General features: G+C 34.4%; 1 protein-coding gene across 16 annotated transcripts; it reads left to right on the top strand.

Moving 5' to 3' along the window:
* The first annotated feature begins 1,869 nt into the window (after positions 1-1,869).
* On the top strand, positions 1,870-24,383 carry LOC133181565 (tropomyosin). Of its 16 annotated transcripts, none has more exons than XM_061316066.1 (9): positions 1,870-2,169; positions 2,783-2,908; positions 11,499-11,632; positions 13,540-13,657; positions 17,039-17,109; positions 17,640-17,715; positions 20,559-20,621; positions 21,481-21,550; positions 22,657-23,280. In XM_061316066.1, exons 1-9 carry the CDS (start codon positions 2,056-2,058, stop codon positions 22,737-22,739), a joined length of 855 nt encoding a protein of 284 aa, XP_061172050.1. In that variant the 5' UTR covers positions 1,870-2,055; the 3' UTR covers positions 22,740-23,280. The 16 variants fall into 16 exon arrangements, with proteins under 16 accessions (XP_061172050.1, XP_061172043.1, XP_061172044.1 ...); XM_061316059.1 differs by lacking the exons at positions 17,640-17,715; positions 21,481-21,550 and adding exons at positions 18,776-18,851; positions 21,044-21,113 and having other exon boundaries at positions 1,874-2,169; XM_061316060.1 differs by lacking the exon at positions 21,481-21,550 and adding an exon at positions 21,044-21,113 and having other exon boundaries at positions 1,875-2,169; positions 23,193-24,383.
* The last annotated feature ends 1,222 nt before the right edge of the window (positions 24,384-25,605 follow it).

The raw sequence follows: 25,605 nt of genomic DNA on the forward strand, positions 1-25,605 counted from the left end.
CGCTTTATTCAAAAAATATGTCATGATTTCATTAAGACATATGGATTTATGGATTTTTGTTTCCTATGTTTTAATGTCTGGGTTGACTTGTGAAAAGTTGACGTTAATGATTTGCAGAACCTTAAATACCGAGTATATAAATTTGCAGAAACATATGTGTGTGTGGTGTTTAATTGTTTTTTTTTAACATATAACGAAATAATTGCAGTACTGAGTAATTAAAAAAAATTAAAATGGCTAAACACAAAAACAAATAATAATAATAATAAAGATTAAAACTCTTGTACTCTAGGGTTTAGACACTTTATACTCGGGAAAACCCTTCATACTAATACTCAACGTTTATCGTAAATTTCGTATTTTATCCAATGAACTAGTCCTCAATATTATGAGTTCAACCCAAAGGTTACATATATAGAATTTCGTGTATTGCATCACATATCACAGGCTACCGTCCACTTACAATAAATATTGTATTTTTGGGAATTCTTTATTATTTCATAAACTTTAACCTTGAAGATTAAAGAAAAATGGGTTGGATAACAATATTCTAAAAAACGCGTTTTTAATCATGTTAAACTTGTTTGGATTTGAGTGTTTGGGAACACAATGTGTCATATATAGAGGTTTAAACTCATAGTCGTCAGAACCGGGGGACTTTTTTGCCAAGTGTGCCAAGACAGACATAATATAGGCATTGAACATTGGGGTGTAGGTTTAGCCCCCCCCCCCCATTCAAGAAGTTCAATCCCCCCCCCCCATCCCCCCACGAAATAGGATTTTTGGTTTTGGACAATTTTCAATTTTCCTTGTTTTTTTTCTTCTTTTTTTGCTTGTCAAGTTTTTTTTTCAGGTTTGAAATTTTTTTTCAATTTCAATTAGCCCCCCCCCCCCCACTTTCAATTTGCTTCCGACGCCTATGAAACTCTATACGTCACTTCTTAAAAAGTTTTTTTTTTCAAGTAAAGAAAATCATGCACTGTAAGAGGTTTATCATTATTTATCAAAAGCCATAAAATAATAATTATCAATTTCCCTTTTTTCAATTTCATTTTTCAACTACGACAGTTGTATCTTTGTTCCAAGGGAAGTTCTAATCTTGCACATTCCTGTTTGTCAACAACTGACAAGGGTACAGTCACCCACTCAAGTCGCTGCAGAAGCAAGTTTGGCGACTTTCCATGAAACAGATCAGCAAAATAACAATAAACGTTAGCACTTCTAGTAGTATATGAATACTTGTTTTATTGTCTAAAAACTTTTTTAAGACAATTATTTGAAAGAAAAAAAATCAAACAGTCTATCGTTTGTTAAAAGGGTTTATAATAAAGCGCTTATGATCCATAGGAAACAAGTACAAAGTATATACAAATAAGTTTTAAAAAACATCTTGTAACGAAACCTGTGGGCGAAAATCTGCTCAGATAAAAGTTTTCTCTTCCTAGTTCCGTTGTCATAGAAACATACATGTGTTCTACACACGGGGCTAGTCTAAGTTGAATTTGCTTGTTAGAACCTCAGGTAAATTAGGAAATGGTGCGCTATACAGATTCTGCATTATCTATAGAACTGAGGATTTTATAATAAGTAAAAGGAAGAAGAGAGAAATACGTTATGATTAGGGCACGCTTTAAAGAATTAAAATTCTTTTCGGGGAAAATTGAGAATGTTTTGGAGATTGACACCCCTCGTTCTAACGATTGGAATCCCCCAGCTCCAATCTGTTATTTCTATAGACTCCAAAGAAGGATGTACGGTTATCTGGCGGTGTAGATGACGTAGCACGCTAGGGGTTCCCTTAGCCAGAGATATACTCCCTGTGATAGGCTATTCCTCACATTCCGTCTCTCTCTCTCTCTCTTCTCCAATTATTTGGAAGGTTAGTGTAAGTGTTTACTTCAGTGTAGCCCTTTCGAGACTGAGGGAGCTTTGGTGCTGGTAGTCAAGCGGTTCTCGTCTGCAGTTGAAGTCTTCCCCGTTCATTCCTTTTTGCTTTTGATATTCCTTTTATTTTGTAGTTATTTGTAAGGACCACATTTTAAATACAAAATAGCCATGGACAGCATCAAGAAGAAGATGATCGCCATGAAAATGGAGAAGGAGAATGCCCAAGACAGGGCTGAACAGCTGGAGCAACAGCTAAGGGATACAGAAGAGCAGAAAGCGAAGGTAAGCAAAAACGTCGACAAAACCAGAAAAAACATCGTTTTTTCAAACACAATTTATTTCAAACTAAACTCGATAATGTAAGAATGTCTTCGTCGAGAATAATTCTATGAAATAATGTATATAATTGTGATTTCTCTTAAAGATTCTAAGATTTATGAAAATGAATATGTTTATTGCAAACGTTTGCTGTTAGAAGCAAAATGGCATCATTTGCAGACACTTTGCGGCCATCTTGAAATCTGATCTTATGCCTTCTGAACTCGATACCTATTTGGCATGATGTCTTCAAGCTAAGAGCAAACTTTGTTATGTTTAAAATTGATTGCATTCTTGTTGTAAACTAACAACTGGTGTTGTTGTTCTGTATTCATTATTATACTCAAGGATTTCTCATCGGGAAGTGTCGCATGCGCTCTTTTCTTTGCGCTAATCATTGCAAAGCATGTGAAAAAAGCTGAAGACGATTCCCTTTATCTTTCAAAGTCCCAGTGTCTATAGCATTAAACCCTATGTAAAAAGGAAAACAAACTGTGTTGTACTTGATTTTTCTAACATTGTCCAAGTTTAATGTGGTCAATAAGGTCAACAATTCAAATCGCTTAATTTTTTGCAGATAGAGGAAGATCTCACATCACTGCAGAAAAAGCACTCCAACTTAGAGAACGAGTTCGACATCGTCAACGAAAAGTACCAGGAATGCCAGGCCAAGTACGAGGAGGCAGAGAAAAAGGCTTCCGAGGTAAGCAGACGATATTTATGATGTCATTTTAGAGTTATAAACATGGCGAAATCTTTATGGAAACCCTCCCCTTTCTCCGTATACATTGCATGGCTAGCTTTCTCAATAGTTTGGAAGCCCAAACTTTCAGCTTTCTAGCTTCTGTATGGGTGGTGTTCATGTGGATTTTTTTTCTCTTAATTACATGTAATTAACATGTATCGTCTTAATACAAACTTCACTATCAGTGTTGTAAATGTATACTATATGAGTGTTGATGTAGAATGTTTACATTGGAATTCGGACAAAATCGGTATATTTCTAACAGTGTGTGTTGTTGATTGATGTTTGTTCAGGGATTTAAAGGATTGGAAAAATTTACGCAGTGCCATGTTTGTGGTTTAATTTTCTGCACTTAAAATCCTTAAGCTGCAACAGACGCTTATCTGCAGCAGATAATGAAGCGCACACTGTCTTACACCTGATGTGACGTCACGGCTCCCTATATGGGAATGTAACGCGAAGAATGTTCTGCCAGTCACTGCGCCGGAACCAGGGCTCAGTATTGGCTTTGCCGATAATTGCTCTTACTCCGTCGCATCGGAGCACTATTTATAGCCAATAAAATACTCAAATGTGACCCCGATTTAGATTTCAAAACAAAGTACACGTGGTCAACGACTTTAAAGATTTAAAAAAAAATAATTGAGGAATAATAAATTTTAAAGTTCTCGGGGAAAAACCCCTTATCACGACCTTGGATTTGTAATAAGTTAGAATTTGATCGTATGGAGAGGAGCGGTGATTCGGACTTAGTGGACACTAATAAATGGACGGATAGTTGTGATAGTTTACAAGTGGACGCTGATTTAGGGATGGGACTTTCTCAGGATTCTGTGGTCAGCATGTCGTCTTCCCAGCTCTCTCAGGACTCCGTCACTTCTTCACATTCCATGGACCTTACTTCGGATCTCTTAACAGACGTGACTGGAAAGAAAAAGAAAAAATCAGGAACGAAAAAAGTGAAAAAGAAAAAAGACAAGGGTGTTGGGGATGGGGGGACAAGTGAGAAAATTAAAAAAAATAAAAAGGACAAAAATAAAAAGAAATTGGCATCTGGATCTTCCTCGTCCGTCCGACCAGAGCCAGAGGGGGGTAACCCCGTGACCCACCCTCCAATGGATGAATATGACCGAGTGATATACAGCAATGACCCGTTATTTTCGGACATAGAGATAAGTGAGGAGGAGGAAGTAAAACCCAGACGTCCCTCCCGGCCTGGGGGTCTAATGTTCTCGTGTTTGTCCCTTGGAATTCAGTCGAATACAATGATTAAATATGCAATTATTGGAACAGAAGTACAGAATATCTTAAAAGTTTCCTTAAGACGGGTATGCTTTCCCAAATAGTTTTTAAGGAGATGCTTTTCCTATCTCGCCGTAATGTTTTAATTCTTCAACCCTCTATTTGCTTGTTATGCATTTTAAAATCATGTCTGTTCAATAGATACGTTCATTCTATAATTTTTCGTTGCTGGAGTGTTTCCAAATGATCAAGATGTTAAGAACAATGAGATGCGTGCGCCTTTTCCCTCGTGTTTTCTGAAGTTTTGTCTGTTTTTACTTTTTTTCCCACTTCTTCTTTGTATTAGAATTCTTCTTGAGCACACGCCAGGTTGCTTTCTGCTGCGCAGGCACCATCCTCACTGTTGCCAAAAATAGACCGAGGTAACATGACTCGCCTGCTGCAGAGGAACACATGTCGGGGATTTATGGCAAATGTTTTGTTGGTATTTTATATTGCACGCAGTAGGGGCTCCGCGATCTCTCTTACCAGATTAACTTAACGGTCATTTGTCAGTAATGATCACATGTAATAAGTGTCCAGTCGTGCGCCGCAAGACAAATGGCAACATGTGGTCAGACGGGGATGAGCCTAGCGAAACAAAGCAACTGAATAAAATCTCATCAGAATTTAACAAAACTAGGGAAAATACAACTGAGCAACATTTAAATTACTCATGGTCTAATCGGTGATAAGAAAAATAAATAAACATAACTCTTTGTCAGTACTTGATATAGTAATGTACTATACAATATAGAAGCCAATACTAATGTACAGTGCCCAGAAATACCGTCTAATCATTGCCACCTTTGTTTCAATTGTCAAGGAATCCCCCCCTCCCCCTTTCAACTGAAAATTGCTTCCTATGTGCCTAAATAAAAATGAGATTTTGTAAAAATACATATGAAGTAGAAGTGGTTTTGAAAGGTTATTTATATTATTTGCGATTAAAAAAAAAATTAAAAATTTCCTAACTGTGAAAGTAATGGAAACACAATAATTATCAAAATATTAATTAATTATTTCCTATTTTACGAAGTGCGAATTATTTTTTGCCATATATGGAATAAATGAACAAACAAGGGCGTAAAGCCAAAACACGAGACAGCCAGGTAAATATTTTTGGGTCAAATTAGTCATGTGACTTTATTTTGCATACTATCCTTCACCATTGATGGGACAGGACGCGTAGTGATATACAACTGAGCAACTTTTAGGATAACCCAGCGAATGCATGCCATTTAATTTTAGGAAAACTTTATTTTAATTTGAAGGATCTCACGAAATCAATAAGGAATATTTTTAAGTTTATACGGACTAACTATACTATTTTAACGCGGAAGAATAAGGAATTAGAGTGAAGCGGTTAAGACCGGCGAAAATATCTACCATTTTTGTGTGGATCTATATACACTAGGATAAAAATTTAACCAAAATGTCGCTAGGAGGTGCAGGCACTCTCAAAGCCCTTAAGGACAAAATGGGCGCTTTAAGGGAAGAAAATGACATTCTAAAGGAAAAGTTAGAAGTTCAAATTCGCATTACAGACAGCCTTAAACAGGAGAAAGAGAATGTAGGTGTTGGCCATATTCATTTCCGCTGTTAATATGTCCCGAATTTCCTCGGGATATTTAGCATGTGGTTCTCAATAATGATTGCTTAACTTCTTATGTATATATATTTAAGTTGTTTTATAAAAAGCACTAATAATGAAACCAAGTCATGAGCAGACATGATATTTATGTAGTATTTCTTTCCAAATAAGTTTAATCATGTTGAGATCTGATGTGTCATTTTTAAAATAACCTTGTTTGTAAATGTGAGGTTAAGATGTACTCACAAGTTTCTAAGACTAGGTGAGTGTTCAGTGTCAAATTTGAGACTTGGAGATTTGGACTGGGCACTTGTTCTTCCATTTCATCAGTCTGCTCTTATAATATTTATCATGAATATGCTTGCTATGGTGGTGAAATGTCCTATGTCCCTGTTTGGAATTTTCATGGCATATAAATTTATGAAACTCCAGCATGTTTGAGGCTTCAGTAAACTTAGATGGGTAGGGGGTATTTTATCTTCAACAGGGATCGACATTAACGGTTGTCCGATTGCCCGGGGCAAGTAAATTCTCAGTACGGGCAAGTGAAACTGCTGATGTACTTGTCCGATCGGGCAAGTGAATATTTGATAGATTTTTTAAATCTTATATTAGTTTATAAACAAAACAATAATTTGAACATTTGATTTCTACCAGGAATATATGACATTCTTTTTGTAGTCGGAAATTCTCGGTAGCGCCGTTTATTCAAAAATCAGGTTCGTTATTCCATTTTTCTTTCATGGTAGTTGACAAAACTGACTTCTTAACATTCTTATTATGAAATATGATATTTAAAAATAGCTCATTTATTCACTCACAGAACATAAAGAAAACCAGTTATTCTCGGCACACGATGTATTCTGATAAGGATATTTATGTTTCAAAACATGGCCAATGTTTTTCTTTAGCGTGGCTTCAGTTTTTCAGGGGGAAAAAATCTAAATTCACAAAAAGATCATTAAGAAAATAATTTTCAAAAATATGAATTTTATTTAAAAGGAGATATTGCTGCATGGCAGTGTGAGTTTACAAGTATTTAAAATGTAGCATCACCTGCACATCAAGATATTCTTGCCAAACATAAAAAAAAAATCTCACTTTATTTACAATAATAAATTAAGTTACCGGTTTCCCTTCTTTCTAAATTTTGGGCAACCAAGTTTTGTATTCGGACAAGTCAAAGTTTGAGTTCACTTGCCCAAAGGGCAAGTGAATCTGTAAGTTGATGTCTATCCCTGTTCAAGTGAAGAACTATCATTGAAATCTATCATATTATCGTCTTGGTAATTTATCAAGTGACATGTGTCTTACTAAATTCGTAGAATGTTTGAGGTTCCGTAAATATTAATTTCTGAAGAAAAATTTATTAGTTTCAACAAGGCTACTTCATAGATTTTACAAAAAAGGTAAAGTTTTTTGGTAAATGAGGTTTGGTAAATAATGATTTCTGAGGAAAATGTTAGCAATTGATTTCAACAAGGATTTGGCTCATTGTAAATTTTGACAAGCCTGCTGAGTCCTTAGTAATTTTTAATTGATTTCAAAATGCTACTCTTGATTGATTTCCTAAGTATAGGTTGCCATTATACAGTACTTCAGACATTACTGTGTGGGACTTTTAGACATTTACGCTGGTGATGGTTCTGTGTGTAGCAAGGAAGGAAAGCTCAAGAATTTGTTTCCTTTTTAGCATCAGAGGCCAGTTATTTGTACAATGACCTTGTTAACACTTGTTTCCTCCCTTAGGAATGTGCAGGATGAATTATATTTCATATTTTCACATCAGCCAATTTGTAGAGACAACTATGCCCAATTGAAACAAATAGCTGATTTTATCAAGGAAGGGTGTAGGCTATAACTGCACCATTAGATAGGGACTTTTGTTTGGGAAAGTGTTTATCAGTTTTTTTCTGTAGCTTGGGTTAGAGTTACCCTATCAAACACATACACACACTGTAAACTGCCACTATCAGAGGTCAACCTTATAAACAGCGGCCTGACCTCATAAAATCTACATTTACTACCTCCTCTATATAGATAACAAAAAGACATAACATAAAGCACTTAGCAAAGGAAAATTAACATATAGTAATGATAGTCTTTATGCAATGACTAATATGTTAATTATATGTTAATGAGGACATCAGCATAGTGAGGTTATATTTATGAATAAGGACTTCTAAGTCAGACAGGTATTCATTGATGGAATATGCAAACCTGCAATGTTATGTAAAAGTGCATATTTAGGATTACACATACTGGGAATTCATTGCCTTGGGACTAGACCACAAAATTATTGACAAACTGCATACAGATATACTTAGTCAAAACCAGTAAACAATACTAATGACCCTAAGAATGTGTCAGAGTCATAATGTAAACAAGAACTTCACCACTACTGATTCAGGTTTTGGTGTCTTGTATTCATAAGACCTCGGGTCCTCATTGCTTAAAAAAAACCTCTTAAGTCAATAACTGTGTTTATACAAAGATATTGACACCTGCAACATTTTTTATTTGATTTATAACTAGACCAGATGGCTATCAGTCCTGTCCCTGAGGGATACACTCGCAGGTGATCCGGTACTGAACCCTATCCCTGAGGAACACGGTTCACAGGTGATCTGGTACTGAACCTGTTCTGTCTCCTACATTGTCATCATAATATTAGGTTTCTCTGCACCAACAATTTTCTCATTCAGTTATAGTTTACCTGTGATCTATATAAATAGGAAGATATTTATTTTAACGGTTTAAACTTTCTCTCGCCTGTCTGAGCAATGGAGGAATTTTCTTTGGGAGGTGTGTACAGTAGCGGCGACCTTGTGTGAGTCATAGCTCCCCTGTGTTATCGGTGAAGCTGCTGACAGGGATAAAATACTGCAGTCAAAATTTTTCAGAGAGTGTATGCTTGTGTTTTATAAAGTTAGCAAAATGAATCATATTTCTTCATTTTCTCCACCTAGATCGTGTCAGCCTCTACTTTGGCTGGGAGATATTTGAGTTTACATCATGTAAACACAGATATTTTGTCCCTGTATGACTGCAGGGATCTCTGAGGTTTTTGATACAATATATTTTTAAAAAATGCAATAACAGCCCAAGGGGATGTTCTTTTCTGAGTGTTATGCATTAGTAACCCATGAGAATATTTTGTGTTATAGATAGCATTTGATCCAAGTTGACTATGAAAGAGATGGATAGTTGTTTCTGGGAAGATAAGCTCTATTCATATTTTGATCAATGATAATAAATTTGTAGGTTAGCTAACACAATGTGCCAGTTGTTACACACACATGTAATCTACAAAATTCCTGTCTGCATGCATGAGACGTAGTACATGTTTTCAGCAAGGTTTGAAGGATTTTTGAGTAATTTTTATACTCATTTTAAAAATTCAGACTTTAGGGTTAGCAAAGTTTCTGAATGAGTTTTGTTACACACTGTCTTGATGTGTGAATGTACAACAGGGATACAATTTTTACAAAAGATAAGTGCCCGGTGAGATAAGGACTTAAAAAGGAGTCATAAAAGGTTAAGTAGAGGCGGTATAATTTTTTATACAAATATTGTCCCCTCTAATCAGCTACACATGTTTACATCAGAAGGTGTAGCTTGGTATTTTAATATAGGACCCTGCCATTGACTGTGTAGTATTTGATTTATGTGGCCTTTAGTCACGGTTAAGTGCTTTCTGTTGAATTTAAACTAGACCTTCACAGATAATGCATGGTTGTAAGATGAATGCAAGGAATCTGGGCTTGATTTAAATTACCTCAACATGAGGATTGTTTATTTCTGTTCTACTTAAATGTCTCTGACTTGTACATATAGAGCTATATGACCCATAGCAAGAGTTTTACATTGTTAAAAATATTCAATGTTTGTTAACTTACAAGGAAATGACTTAAAAAGCTTTTTAAGAATGAACCAATCCACATGTAGTTGCTCCATTGAAGTATGATTTTCCTGCGAATTCTGAGTTAAATCCAAATTTTAGAAAAATTGTGCAGTACTAGTACATATAAGATATTACATGTACTTGTAGAAAGAAATTAAAATTTGTCTTTCGTTAGAATTCAACTTGTGAAGACTACAGTTAATACAATGACCCATGTTAAATACATATTATATAAAGGTTACCAATAACACAAAGTGTGATCCTCATTAGAATGATCTGTTCATATCTAGACAAGTGAAATTGTCTATATATATATATATATATATATATATATATATATATATATATATATATATATATACAGTGGCGCCACGTTTATCCGGACGCCATTTATCCGGACGCTTCACCTTCCGGACGATATTTTTGGGGAACCGATTTTTTCCACGTTATTCTGTCTCATTAATCCGGAAATTCGCGTTCCGTATCCGGACGGTCGATTTCTACTACAAAACGTAATAGTTCGTTGAAAAAATGACTCGTTTATCCGGACGGTAATTTTTCAAGAAACGGCTTTTTCTCACCCATCTTGCAGTAGTGTTAATTGTTGTAAAAACATTGGCCATGTAGTCAGTTAAAAGGCGGTTACCTGTGACCTACAGACAAAAGCGTCTATAATTAATCTATGTGTTTACCCCAATTAAATCACACGTCTATTATGAAACTCGAAGAATTTCGCTTACATTGTGCATTACTTAAATTATAATCCGTTCAAAATCATATTGCTTACCGTATATACATCGGTAAATTCATGAGAATTTTGGAGAGTTGTAAATAAAAAGAACAATAAATTACGAGCGATTTCGTAATGGTCTTGATCATGTTGACTATTAGTTTAAAACGCTTTTTTCTACATTAGGCAGAAAAGAAATATCTTTCTATTTAATGTATTACCGTCTATAAACGTACGTTACTTTAGAAAAGAAATATAAAGCTGGCGTTACGTATAGAAGTTGATTACGTTTTTTCAAGGTATTTTTTGTGATCGAAATTCAAACTTAGAGTCTTTAGAAAAAAATAATTGATAATCATTAAGATTGCTTGTGTTTATGTTGAATGTTTACAATACTTTCACTGATTGCGCGTGTTTGAGATAGCTTGAAGTGTTCAGTTACTATAGTAGCCCTGTGTAAAGAATATACGGGAATATACAGGTATCAAATGTAAAGGCAAAGGGAAAAAAACTGATATTTTGGTTTAAACTTTTTATTTTTTAGCTTTAAAAGAAGTAATTAAGTAAAGAAAAAAATATATTAAAATGTAATTTATGCGATAAAAAAATTGATACTAGGCAATTTTATGCTGAGACCTTTTTTAATGCAGGCTATTTTATTCGCCTTCTCTTTTGGCGTGAATTCATGAGCTGAGAAAATTTTGATCTACTCAGCATGTGCATATACACATGCTTGGAGAAGGTTTTTTTTTTTTTTAGAAGCGATTCACTTATCCGGACGATTCATTTATCCGGACGTTTTTGTTGGGAACGGAGGCATCCGGATAAACGAGGCGCCACTGTATATATATATATATATATATATATATATATATATATATATATATATATATATTATATTATATAATGTCATTTAGATACCTGTAAATTTATATTGTAAGTTTTCAAGTGTGATATACATTAAGTTCCGGAATACCTGTGTTGTATGCTTTCACATGTAGTTGATGTCTACTATATCCAATGTTTTAATATGTTTTAGTCAGAACAAGAGATCCAGAGTTTGAACCGAAGGATCCAGCTCCTGGAAGAAGACATGGAGCGATCCGAGGAGAGGCTCCAGACCGCTACAGAAAAGTTGGAGGAAGCTTCCAAAGCCGCAGACGAGAGCGAAAGGTACCCCCCACCATTTCTCTCATTACCAAAATATCACTCCAGTCTGTCTATAATGGCATAGCTACTAACTGCACAGTAAAAATAACTTTATAGGCACAATTTCATTTACTTGACAAGATAGTTTCAAGATTCACATAAAAAAAATTAATGAAAACTGAGAACTAAACTTTGAAATCAATTTTTAAATTAATGCAATTTGACACAAATATATTTATTCATTGCTTTTCTCATGTATTTATGCTACTTGAAGTTCGATGTAATAAAATATATTGTTAATCATGTTAATTGTAAACTCTATACACCAAACTAAGATTTTTCAAAAGTAGAACTATGATTCATCTCATAATTTTAAAACAGGACAAAAATAAAAATTTGATTTTCTTTGAATGTTTGGATTAAAATATGATGTAAATCTTAGATGTTGAAGGAAAGCTATGGTGTATAGGGTACCTGTATGAGACAAGTTTACATGAGTTGCCTCAGGACCTCAGATTGTAGAGAATTTGTTAACGCTTTAGAATCAGTAGACCAGAACTGCCTAAACTGTCCAGAATGCTGTAGATAGCATTGATTTTTCTCTACCTGCACATTGGCTGTGTCCAGGCTTGTTCAGGTATCCTGTGTACAAAATGAATTCTTTGCAAACATTGGTTCCGAGGCATCACATGTTGATATAACCACAAATCTGTATTTGTTGGAGTATATTGGGAAAATATCATCCCTTGATATCTTGGCAATTTGGTCTTTGAAGAAGAAAAGGAAAAGGGGAGGGGGTTTATATCAATTAAATATGTGTGGGAATGTGAAATTGAAAAATCTTTAAGATGAGAATCATCAGCTGCTTTTATGCTGGGGATTACATCTTACAGTTATGTTAGGAGTGTGATACAGGATTCATAGATCTGCAATTTTAAGTCCTCATTTGATTGTTTGCACTAAAATTTAACTTTAAAATTCTATTTTTATGCTCGCCCTTATCAGTTTGTGATTCTAATGATTTCTTAGGGGATGGATTAGGTAAACTGGGCCTTTATTGCGAAAACATGTAATTAATTTTCCAAAAAATGGAACAGAAGTTTGAAGTGTCTGCAGTAAATAAACTGTTTAATAGAATCTATTTTGAATGGGGATTGTGACTGAAGTATTATACTTATTTAGCATGGTTCTGCATGTGGGTATATTTGTATGAAAATTGTCAAAAATACATGAAATGTAAATTGTTATCTTGTATGGAAAGTTGAAATCTGTTGGCTTATTGAAGCAAAATCCTTTTTGAGTACTTGTAATTGTCAATTATTCATAATCCTCCATTTGACATGAATATAGTAAGAAATATCTGTATATAATTGGTATACCAACATGTAATGAAGTTACAGAATAGAGAAAATAACGACTTATGAGTTTAAAAATTAATTCCTCATACACCAACAGAATTCATCCTCTTTAATATATATCTTAATATTACTATGGAAGCATGTAATCCAGGAGAAAGACTGGGTAAGTTTTCTCTAGAAAATGTTTGTTATTTTTGGGATACCAGTCCTAAAAACAAACATTTTCTGACTCCAAGCTCTATATATAGACCTGTATATAGCTTGGGTAGTCGTAGTATGTCTCTAATGCCAAAGGGTGATGGAGGGAAAATACTGGGGAGGCAAAATGATCTTTGAATTTACGTCACCAAAATTCTACCTTAGCCAGTCACAAATTTCTGCACTCTTATAAACAGTGGCTTCTTCATATCTTCCTTAACACAATATTCCTTGATAAAGTCTGACAATGGTTAGACATCAGCACTTCTATAAAGGTTAAAAACACTACCTGTAGTGGCTTCCCTGTTCATTAAAGCATAAAATCTGATTGGCTAACTGTTGATGCTAATTAAGTGTTTTACCCAATGGCATTAGAGGTCGCAGGACCCTAGAGAGCAGAAGCAGGACAGATGAAAATAGAATGGATGACATGGAAAGCAAATTGCGACAACTCACAGAGGTCGCCGAGCAGGCTGAGAGCCGATATACAGAGGTAATAATACCCATAGCCAAAACATTATTGCATGTTCTATCAATTTTTAAACAGAGCCCGTCGATGCTTAGAAAATAAGAGTTTATTGGATGATGGCCGGATAGACCAACTTGAAATGAACATGAAACAGATGGAACAAGTGGCCAATGAGGCCGAAAGGAAATATGAAGAGGTATGTAGCCATGGTAACCCCATGGTGACAATTGGATGTTGTTCTAAGCAGGAAGTTGGGGATACCTTAAGGTTTGTGTGGCTATTAATGGAGTCAAAAGATTTCTTCTTTTCCAGATGAGGATAACTAAGCTTTTGATTTTGTTTCAGATGTCATCAGAATGGAAATACTGAAACTAATGTTTTTTTTTGTTTTTTTTGCTTCTTAATCTTTTTATTTGTCTGATTGTAACAGAGCGCGAAAAGTTTTAGAGAGCAGAAGTTTTACTGATGATGAAAGAATCGACGCTTTAGAGGCCCAACTTAAAGAGGCTAGATACATAGCAGAGGATACCGACAGAAAATATGATGAGGTCCACTTAGCAAATCCTTATACTCACCATAAACCTACATATACTGGCATGCAGCCTGTAATCTTTGTCATGTCACTTTAACACTGTAGCAGCTCTGCTTCTTACCTTAATCTTCTTTAGAGAATCAAGTGAGACCTTAGAAATAGTTCATACAACCCACATCTAAACCAGGGAGATCAAAACTACCATCTCAAGAAGATCATCCATGGCTTGTAGTTTATTATGGGTTCATTTCTAGTGTGACAAAGATTTAATTTAAAATCATATCTTCTTCCACCAGAAACCGTAAGGTGTTGGAAAACCTCAATAACGCTTCTGAAGAGAGAACGGATGTCCTAGAGAAACAACTCACTGAGGCAAAGTTGATCGCAGAAGAAGCTGACAAAAAATATGATGAGGTGAAGCACGCAACTCTAGACTCTCGCAAAGCTTAGCAGCAAGCTTATTACATATGTACATTTGTGTATTCAAAACTAATGTTAGGGAGAAATAATATTTTGGGGAGTAACATCATATGTATGTATGAAATAAGTTTGTAATCACTGTGTGTGATAGTGATGTTTAGCTTGATACGAGAGTCGTGCATCCCTCAGTAGTTGTGAAGAGTTTTGTTTCCTCCCATTGAAAGTCAATAACACCACCAACAATAACAGACTTCGTATGTTTTTTAGGAGTTTTCTGTTTTGAATTTAGTAGTTAATGTGTTCTCTTTTTTCATATTGTGATGTCAAAGAGATGTCATTTAAAAATTAAACCCTCTTTGAGACAACCCCCAATCACAGCCATGAAACAGAGAACAGTATCGGCCATCATTCCCATAGTTACCCCATAAACTTTGCCTTTTTTCTTCTGATTTAATTTTCTTGATCTCTTTCATTCTTAAATTTTATAACTTCATTAAATTTTACCAACCTTATCTGACTAGATGAATATTGCATCATGGAGACTACAAACTATTGGAATGCATGGCTGATTATCTAATATAGAAACCCTGACTTATTAACACGACACTGCTGATATATGAAGGATAGAAGGCATAAAAAGAATTGAAAAAGTTGATTCTCATCCCTGAAGGATCTTTAACATGTGAAAAATGTTATGCCCGAACATGATGCAGTGGCAAACTTGATTGTTTTTCCAGTAAAGGAAACAAAAACTGCTCGTATAACAAGGACCTTCATGTATCACAGTGAATGTCATTATATTTACAGGATTGTGAATGCTGAATGAAGCCTGGCTATTTTTACTTATTGATCTAATTAGATACACAGGATTGCTGGTAGGAACAGACAGGTGCTTTAGGATCTGCATCCTGTTTTACGAAAGAACTTATGACTAAGATCAAAACTTTAAATGACTATAAAATCTTTTCAGATTAATTATTTTACGAAAAATTGCTTGCATAAATATATTTTACAAAATTCTTCTGGAAAAGATTCATACAATTTTCAAATCATTGTAAAGAAAGTAGTTATTTGCAAAATTATATTTCAGTCTTAGTCGTAAGTTCTTCTGTAAAATAGGCCCAGGGCTGTAAAGCACCTGCTCCTTGTTATTGTTTAGTTTTGCATTTTCAAGCTGATTTTTATAGAAAATCAAAATTTTTTATTTATTTATTTATTTAAAAATCAGGCTGAAAAATATTTTTTTTCAGTAAATTCTGCATTTTTCTCTGTAGTTTTCTCAATGATAGTTTCAGAAAAATATAGAAAAATCAAATTTTTAGTAGATTAATCAGTTGTGAGGAAAAAATCAGGCTTAGGCCAACTTTAAAATAATGTTTGTTTGCCCTCTCCCGACTCAGGATGAAAATATTGGGTCAGTAGGTAGGTGGGAAATTTTTTTTCCCAGAAAATTTCAACATCAATGCTGAATTTTCAAAATTTATTAATTGGAGGTTTAAAAAAAGTTTTGAGTCAGGCCATTTTTAGCCAGTCAGTTGGGAGAGGGCAACCAAAGAATTTTTTAATGATGGCTTTATTTAGATTTTATACCGGAGGTTAAGTGAGTTGTCAATGTAATAGCTCTTTCTGATATTGAAGGGAAAGTTCTATCTTAAAAAGTCTGAACATCTGCAGAATTTACTGAAGAATTGATAGTTTGAATGAAATTAAACTGATCTTGTAAACATATTTTTCTTTTGAATGTTTTGTTGATTGTATCATGATTATGTTGTTTGTTCATATACATTGACATTTTTAAATTAATATTTGAAAAAACGGATAAATATATATCATTTTATCTTATTTTTAATTAATGTTAAACGTTTGTTTGAATCTGCATAAGTAACCTTATAGAGTGATTGACGTTAAATGTATAGCTCAATATTGAGAAAGTTTAAGTTTTGAACTGAATCATGTGAAAAAAAAAACATTTTGAGCTATACATTAATTGTTTTTGTTGTTTGTGATAGCAAGGCATGTCATTTCGAGTTTTAATTATTATTACTAACCCAAACAACGAATGTTTGAAAAAAGTAAAAGACATAATCTGTTCAGGATTCAAAAAAAGTTTAAATTTCATATGAAGAACATTTACTGAAATGAATATCATTCAAGTTAACAAAATTTTGTTCTTAAATTTGGAGTAAAAGTCCATTCTGGACCAAAATTGACTTGATTTTTGGGGCTTTTGTTGACTTTTGACTGACTGTGTCACAGGCAGCCCGTAAACTTGCTATCACAGAGGTGGACCTTGAACGTGCAGAGGCTAGACTTGAAGCTGCTGAGGCGTGAGTATCCAATGGACTTCCTGTCCAGTTCTAGGAATGCCTCAGAGTTGTGTCCCCCTAGTTAGTTTTATTAACACTGTGTGTGTGTGTTTTCAGTCTTGCTTGTACCAGATTAACATTTTGTAGGCTGCACGAAAATTATGTGTACTTGAAGGAGAATTAGAAAGAGCAGAGGAACGTTATGAATTAGCAGAAAGGTTTGTCTTAAATAATCTTAATGCTAAATTGATTTAAATAATGTTTCAGAACAATGTATCTTTTAAAAAAAATAAATCATATTTTGTGTAAGAATAATATCATTAAAGATCAGCAATGCATTTTTAAATTCAATGTTGAGGAAATGAAGGTTCATATGAGTGTACTGCATGGAGTTTTTATGCATGAGTGACTGTCTTTGGGGGGGGAGGGAGGGGGGTCTAGATAGGTATATTTAAAAATAAATGAATTTGAAGATTTTACAGATTTCACTTTGAACTAAACATGGGGAAATTGGAGATTAACTGTTGCTGATCTGTTATGCTCACTGCAAGAGAAATTAAGAAGAAATAAATGTTAAAGGGGAAGGAATATGATTGAAGAAATTACCCCCAAAATTGTTCAAAAAGTTTGGGGGGTGGGGAGGTGAACTGGTGAATAGAGATTCAGTTTATTTTGTTTGAAAGGGATTTATTGACATCCATGCATGGTTTACTAATTTGTGTATGTTTTTGTTGTTTTCCCTTTACAGCAAAGTTAAGACTTTAGACGATGAATTGCATGCAGCCACTAATAGCCTTAAAGCTTTAGAAATTTCTGATGAAAAGGTATGTACCATGTATCAATGATCAGGTGAGCTAAACTTCCAGAGAGCCCCAGCCCTCTGTAAGTCTGGCCCGGCCACTGATTTACAGTAAGATGATGTGTCTATACATTGGGTACAAACAGTTCAAACATTAACAGATACCTTCCCCACTTTTCCCAGAGCATGTCATTTGCACGCCTTTGTTTTGTGTGAACAGTATATTTGAACTGTTCAGCCCAGTGTGTACACACCGATTCAGTCTGGATATTTTCTGAAACGGCTCTGTTACCCAAATTTCTGGAGTTGGTGTGGCATGTTGTGATGGCAACTGACTGCATGCTTCTCTGGTTCCCAGTGTTGTGTGCATTCAGTATCTATTTCAAAACTGTTTTATTAAAAAGTTCAAAAAATTACAAAGCACAGTACCTTTTTTTTCTTTACATTTCATTTCATTTCATACATAGAGAAAAAAAAAAAAGAATCTCATTGATTAAATATGAAATTCCTATAGTCTGTGGGCTGTAAATTTGGAAGATTATTACTATGGAGTAATATTAATTATTTAAATGTAAAAAAAAAAATTATGTGGGATAAAGTTGAAAAAAAAATATACATTGGCTAAAAAATTTTTTTTTTCAATAAACAAAATCAAGGAAAAAAAAAAGATTTCGTACAATGTAAAGGCCACCTGACATGCCCGTAAACCTTCTCTTGTACCATTACAGCAAAGTTTATGAACTAGAGGAACAACTATCAGTTGTGGCTAACAATATCAAAACCCTGCAAGTTCAAAATGACCAGGTAAGGGGGAAATTATCCAGGCTGGATCAAACAGGGTGCAACTTCACAGGAAACCCAAAGGCTGAGTCAGAAACCAGTTCCTTGTTGCCTTATTGAGATGTGTCTTTTGGGTGCTTATGTTAATGAAACAAATCTGCCTAGCTGAAATATCATTGATATTTAAGGACTTAAACATGGAACAGGTTTTTGATGTTGAGGACAGGCCATCTTGGTGTTCTGAAGTGGGGCTGCATGCCTGAAATATTGTTTGGAAATGTTAGTCTTAATTTCTAATATTGCAGGAAAGTTTTGGAGTTGGAAGAAGAACTTAAGGTGGTTGGCAACAATATGAAATCATTGGAGATCAGTGAGCAAGAGGTATAAAAGTCACTCCCAGTGTACCTCAGCTGGTGTGCATGACGATGTATGCAGGCCTCTAAGCATGCTCACATTTGGTTACATCAGAATCAACATTGACCTTTTAATTTTCTGTTTTTGGTTACATTATTTGTATACATATCAAAAACAACAAGAATGTTGTCTTTGTTTATACAGAGAAGGGAAAAGAAATGCAAGACTATTTTATTAATTTAAACTTTTTGAAAATATATCATTATAAATGCATACTTTTTCACTTGCACATTGCCCCTCAGTGCACAATATTAAACTTCTTATTTACAACAAAGAAAGAACATGATTCCCCTTTGTGAGAGGGACAACAATATAACTGCCTACTGCATGACAAGATCCCATATACCCTGGTAAAGAGTTCATCAGTCTTTTCTATTGAGAAATTAATTCATTGGCCTGCAGTCTAATTTTTGATTGGTTGGAAAAAAAGGGGGGGTGGAAACACTAAGTATGGAATTTTTAATATAATTTGGAGGAATACATGCCTTTAAATACATGTATATATTTATTGAGGCATTCAAATCAAAATCTCAGTCATTTACGTGTAGCAAATCACTTCAGTTAATCCTTCATTAGTCTTGCATTTTTTCCCCCACCAACCTTAAGGATTGTATAGTGTTTTGGTTTAACATCAGATAAATAGTTGTATAGAAGTATAGACCACTAGGATCATACAGTGGCTCAGTTCACAAAACAACAGCTTGTTTGGATACATACTGTTGGTGAATTATCAAAAGTTGTCAAAAGATGTTTTTTGTGAATGTCCTCAGATTGACGACATTAACAAATCAGTCCATCAGTGGCTCAAGACTCGAGAGAAGTACAAACTCTTTAGCTGTCAAAGTGATTCAAAAGAAAATCTCGGGCAACTGATAGACCAAGAGTAAAAATAACCTGAATATGTGCATGATATAGCTAGAATCATCCATTATGTTGAGAACTGAAATATGTGACAGCATAGAGAATGTCTACCATCAGTAATTGACTTGGGAGGGCGGTGTTGGCTTGGCCAGTGTTGTGTCCATCTCACTGTGCTTTTGTCCATGCTATATGTCCATGCTAAAGTGTACTTTCCATGCTAAAAGTCGTTACTGAAGCAAAATGTTTGAGTGATTTTTGTCCTTAATGGGGTAAATTTGCACACTGCATGATGAAATTATAATCTGTAATTATAAGATTTTGTGTATAATGTTCTTTGAGAAGAACTATTTGCCAAGACTAACCCTTGAGAAACTAGAGATTGTTAGTGTATGATATCAGTGTAATTTCTGTGCATGCTCCGTACTTAGTTTTGTTTTTTCGGCGTAGGAGTGAGAAATAAGCATGGAGTAAAATTCTAGATCTTCCTCCGACAAAATTGGATCAGAATTTAGGAGTACTGGGGGCTTGTAAATTGAACAGGAAGGTGCATTTCTTAGCCTAGTAGCACTGACAGAATTGCTTCACATATTTCAGTTACATGTATTTATTAAGATATTAGGTGTTCATTAAATTAATGTAAAAGGTTTAAAAGCTTTGAGAACAAAATCAATTAACCAGTTGTTTTGTTTCAGTGCAACTTATAATTAAGTATTGTTAAAGCTAGAAAAAATTAATCAAAAGTTTGTTTATTTCAGTGAGCATATGATGTCACTTGAATGTTTGTATATATGAAGTTTTGACTATAAATTTCAGGCTTCACAAAGAGAAGACAGCTATGAAGAAACCATTAGAGATCTTACTCAGAGGTTGAAGGATGTAAGTCTACCCTTTAATTCTATCTTCTGCTTTATTATCTGGCTTTTCAACTGCAATGTTTCAAGAAAAAGAAAAGAATTTAATATCTATTTTCAATTTTCAATATAAAGAAAAGGGAAAAAATGTGTTTTATTGGTAATCATTCAAGAGAGCTTTTCAGCTGTGTATCTTTAGTTCATTATATTTTTTGTGCAGCATTTTATTGTCAGTGTCCAAAGCATGTTCTGAAAGGGAGGGTTTTATGTACATAGACTATTGTGATTATAATTTAAAATTCCTAGTAGCATTTAATATTTTTAAAATTACAATTGGCTCTAAATCTATGTGAGATATATTGAGATATTTTGTGAGGTATATTGAGATATTTTATGAGATATAATGAGATATTTTGTGAGATAAAATGTGCGAGTCCCTCTCTTCAGGCTGAGAACCGTGCCACTGAAGCTGAACGAACCGTATCCAAACTTCAGAAGGAGGTCGACAGACTTGAAGGTAGGCCCAGCATGTCCAGAGGAGTTATCCCCCTTTAGTTCCCCCCTGCCCACTCCATATAGTGAGCGTTGTATCCCAGTTTTACAGAGGACCAAAATAAACATCTACAAAAATTAAACATAAGCATGAAGGATTTAAAAAAAAAATGTCTTCTGTAATATTCTCAGCTACAATATGTAGTATTAGTTGGCAACTTAGAACTTGGATACAACAAACCACTGGGAATGGCTGCCATATTAATTCAGATTTTGTTTTCAGCAAGTGCCTGGAAAGGAGTGTGCATTGTAGAGTGTTCCAAAACTAAAAGCATGAGAATGCTTAGTATATTTTGGTTAGATATAAAACATGACATTAACTTTTACAACAGAGCCAGAATCGAGCTGAGATTGCGGAGAGACAGGTATACACTCTCCAGCTAGAAAACGATAGACTGTCAGGTAACAATAGCACCTCGTCACCGTCCACAGGCTTCAGACATCCTCTCTTTCTGCCTTCTGATGTTTTAACTTTTTCTCTACTAGATTTTCATTTCATACGCAAAGGACCTTTTAGATCATTTAGGGCAGTGGCAAAAATAAATTAGCTGTAGCAAATTTAGATGACATTTTAAAGCTGCTTTTTATATAACAAATTAAGGAAGCGAATTAATGAAACCTTTTTTTTTTTTAAATTTAATATGTATTTGTGGAATGTGGAAAATTTTGCAGTATTTATTAACCTATTCATCATTATTTTGCGGAGTTATTTAATAAGATGATGTTTTTTCATAAGACTACATAACAATATTTGCCCTAATGCTTAAGATACCCTACACACAGAGAAATGATTTAATTAGCAAAAAACTATTATGCTTAAGATAAGAGGTCAGAAAAATAGTAGTTGTCTCCCCTTTTCGAGCACGCTCACTCTCCTAGTGTGGTCTATCACTACATTGTGCTTTGGTAAGTATCTCCACTCTGATTGGCTCTGATAACATAATGAATGTTGTAAAACTTGTCATGTGTCGCTGATGTTTCTCCAGCATTCTAAACACTTCCTCAAATGCCAGCTTAACAAATCATCATGATGTTTGAAAAAAAGGAAATTTTAATACAATTAATTTGTCAGAAAATGTATTTCTCTGTAAGGTTTACTTTTTTGTGTTAAATGTTAATTAGTGTGAAAGATAAAAAACTGAATTTTTCACATTATTTGAATAGAACTGTAGTAGTAATTTTAATAAGTGTATCTTGAACATGTATATTAAATTGTATTATATTACATGTATATCGTATCTGATATTTAATAACATTAAATAGAGTAGGTATTGAATAATTTTTGTAATCTTCAAACATTAATTCATTCATTTCTTTTTCTGAAATTTATTGATGAGAAGAACTTTTTTGGAAAATCTAAGATTTCTGATTTAATAGCATGAAGCATTGTAGGAACTCTTTTGATAAGTCACTTTTTGTTTAATTGTTTGTTGCATTAAGGTCAGTCTAGGAACTGACCACTGCATGGTGACTTGACCTATTGGCATGTGTTTGTGTGTGAATTCCAGATGACTTAGAACAGGAAAGAAAACAAAAACAAGAACTACAGGCTGAAATGGAGGCAACACTACAGGATCTCAATAATTTGTAGAACCAGGGCTAGTTTTAGATGATCTACACAATTTTGTACAGGTTTGATCCACCTTCATATTATTAACTGTAAACGCAAAGAATTTACTAATTGCATTTGCATGGAACTTTGAAATTTTTTAGTTTTGCATTGGATTGTATGTAAGTTGTTCATGTATGTCACAAATATTATACAAAGTTGATGTTTGCCCAACCCTCAATAGTAGTTATTGATTTAAAAGTACTCACCATAGCAACAGTTTTTCAAAAAGTGTCCCACTGACGTGCCTCAGACTGTAATGATTGAACATTATCACCAAGGAAATGGAAGCAAAATTGATCATCCAGCATTTTGAATTCCTTGTCCTTCTGCAAACATCAATGTGTTTTATGTTGACCTTAGTCCCAGGAAAAATGACTGCATCAATTTTTCTCTAGTGAGGAATTGTAAAGCAGTGTTTTTTGTGAATTTCAGATGAACTGCTTGCAGAAAAAGAGAGATACAAGGCCATCAGTGACGAGTTGGATCAGACCTTCGCCGAGCTCGCAGGATATTAATTTTTCCTCTCTTCCCTCACCTCTGTCACAAGGCCAACACACGAGATGGAAAGACTTTTTTCATGGCTGGCACACGGTCACTGTTGTAAATGAACATTTATTATATTTCATCTGTATAATGGTGTTAGAGATTTATTTAAAATGTGGACGGAGATTTTTCTTTATGACTGATCAAATGTATTTCATGAAGTGTTCTCGTGAACAAACTTTCTAAATTAAAAAAAAAAACATTATAAAACTACTGAGGGTGGACTTAGATCTTTCTTTTTTATCATCAACTCTTGTTTCTATATGTTGTATGTTTCAAATGATAGGTATGTTAAAAACAAACTAGGTTACTAAATCAGATAATATATATTTATATATGTTTATATGTGATACATATTTATATTGTTCTGTATATAGAACGATTCATTTTTTCGAATCTGCATTGAACTGCCAGACTTAGGGTTGCCAGACTTCGGGCCATTTCTCTCCAGTGCTCTAGTAACCTGGTTTTGTTTTAACATTTGGCTGTGGGGAATTTTGTTTGGTCAGTGGTGGAAATTTTGGGGCCATCCGAATGGCAACTTTTATATGGTGACTTCCAAATGCATATCGAGCCAAATTCAGGGGAATGCATTAAATTTGATGTTAAATAAATAAGACTTCCCATCCACTATAGACATGGCAATATCCAGCTTTAATTCATTTCTGTCGGCCATTTTGATGCTAAAATTTCCACACCTGTCTACGATTTACGACTGTATATATAATCCTTGTACACTATGTAAACATTATGTATGCCAGTGAAGGTTTACCATGTACAAGGAAACATCATATTTCCAATTATAGATGTATGTGACAAAATTTTGTCAGTTCCTTAATTTCTATCTTCTATAAATTTTATATGAAATTTGTTTATCTTTTTATCGTATTACACAGTTGTCATATTTTTACTAGACAAGCAATAGGACTCTGTAGAATGTACTAATATCTTGAATTTTGTTTACCAGTAGACAGGGGAGGCCACTCTCCGCTGGTCACGTGATATTCGCTTTCTCTACTGCTTGAGTCTTTTGTCCCTGGATATTGCCTTAACCGAAATAAACTGTACTTGCTTACCTGATCTCATTGTTTTGTACTTAATTATGTCTGATAATATATCCGTCAAATTGCCACAAACGGAGTTGATATGCACTTGGAACCAGACTTAACTGACGGGGCCCAGCGTTACAGAGTGTAACTTTATGAAATTTATTTGTATGTTTTCAATTTTGAGTAATTTTAAAAAGGGAATGATATTTCACTGAATGCTAAAAATCCTCACAATGTCAGGGGTCCTTTGTCAACTCTTTGTCGTGGGACCCCTGGCAAATTTCATTCATTTTATTCGGGCTTGCTTCTTTCATCTAGAAGCACCGATCAAATTGAAATACCGGTATACAGATAATGTATAGATAATCATTTGACACCTAAAATGTACGTTGTACGCATTATCACCGAAAAGCTTAATGTGATTGGTTGAGATGTAAGAAAAACAAGCAAGATTTTTAATTTTCACGAAAGTCGTTGCTGCAGTTAGCCCGTAAGATATCGAAAGAGAGGGGGCCTACAAGATGAGGAAAATCCCCCGCTCAATCAGCCTCAAAACGTCATGGGTCCTGTGTCGACTTGTTGCCGTGGGGCCCCCGACAGTTTTCATTCGATATTATTCGGGCTTGCCTTCTCTCATTGAGAAGCACCAATGAGATTGAAGTATACAGATAATTAAACGAATCATTTGACACCTAAAATGTACATGTTTATCACCGAAATGTGCTGAATTTATAACGTCGCTGTAGCCAGCCCGTAAGATATCGAATGAAATTTGTCAGGGGTCCCATGGCAACGAGTTGACACAGGACCCTGACTTTGTGAGGATGAAATATGGAGATAAGGGAGTTGTATCCATATTTCGAGTTGTATCCATATTTCATTTTATACGCCAGTTGATGGGCTAAATATGAAAAAGAGGACCTTGATACTTTGTCAGAATGGATTAAATGTATCGGATAGATGTTGAAATCTGCGCATCAAGCGATTGAGGGTCAATGGTTCAAAAGTTCACAGAAAGTTTTTTTTCTAAAATTATGTCAGTAATGTCATCTTCAACATAATTATTTTGTTTTAATTGAATGGCTTATTGATTGATATTTTTTTTTAAGTTGACAGTTAAGCATAGTCAGTGGAAAATGGATGTATTGGAGTCATAGATAAATAATTTTAGAGTATAAATGGGTCAAACCACTCTAAATTAACGTTTAAATGATGCAAAAGTAATTGTAAAATCTATTTTATGTTATAAAAAA

This window comes from Saccostrea echinata, unplaced genomic scaffold, assembly GCF_033153115.1.
Source record: "Saccostrea echinata isolate AGI-Se365-2 ecotype Australia unplaced genomic scaffold, CSIRO_AGI_Sech_v1 ptg000009l, whole genome shotgun sequence".
Taxonomy (NCBI): Eukaryota; Metazoa; Mollusca; class Bivalvia; order Ostreida; family Ostreidae; genus Saccostrea; species Saccostrea echinata.